Raw genomic sequence first — 631 nt, forward strand, 5'->3', positions numbered from 1 at the left:
CGAGGCGACCTCGGCGGCGGCGGCCGGGCTGTCGGCCACACCTGCAGGCCGGCCCTGAGCGCCTGGCCCCGGCGGCCCGAAGCGCGCCGCGAACACCTCGTCGCCCTCATGGCCTATGAGCGAGTCCACGTAGTAGTTGCTGAGGGTGCCACTGGAGGACATTTTGAGGCGCTGCGCGCTCCCACCCAAGGTTACACTGCCCGCCGCCGAGCCGCTCCCCGCCGGCGCCGGAGACGCCGACTAGTTCGCAGGCTGCAGCTTCCACCATTGGTCGCGCGGCCCACGTGATCATATTTACCAATACCGGGAGTAAATCAGTCCGCTAAACTGGGGGCTGCTGTGATTTAAAAAAAAAATTATCATCAACATAAGCGCCGCAATTAGAGCCCGAAGGCCCAGGTCTACGCGCCTGGCTCGGCCTGGCCCGGCCCGGCCCGACTGGTGACGGTTGGGACCGCGGGCCCGACCGCGGCCGGAGGAGGCGCTGGGGACTATTTGTTCGCCTTCTCTGGCAGCCCTTAGTCCTGCAAGTCGGGACCCGACGCTGGCTCCCCAGTTCCTGGACTCTGAGCTGCGGACCGTGCGGAACTGAGCGCTGGTGGAACCGAGCGCTCGGCCAGAGCCCGAAGCA

The 631-nt window shown here is 66.6% G+C and overlaps 1 protein-coding gene across 1 annotated transcript in view; it reads right to left on the reverse strand.

Moving 5' to 3' along the window:
- Positions 1 to 631, reverse strand: part of HOXD9 (homeobox D9) — a 2,402-nt gene extending 1,771 nt beyond the window's left edge. Inside the window, exon 1 of the mRNA XM_027772914.1 lies at positions 10 to 631. Coding sequence (XP_027628715.1) covers positions 10 to 162 — 153 coding nt within the window. The 5' untranslated portion in view covers positions 163 to 631. The remainder of the gene's footprint in view (positions 1 to 9) is intronic.

This window comes from Tupaia chinensis, unplaced genomic scaffold, assembly GCF_000334495.1.
Source record: "Tupaia chinensis unplaced genomic scaffold, TupChi_1.0 Scaffold000314_1, whole genome shotgun sequence".
Lineage (NCBI taxonomy): Eukaryota > Metazoa > Chordata > Mammalia > Scandentia > Tupaiidae > Tupaia > Tupaia belangeri.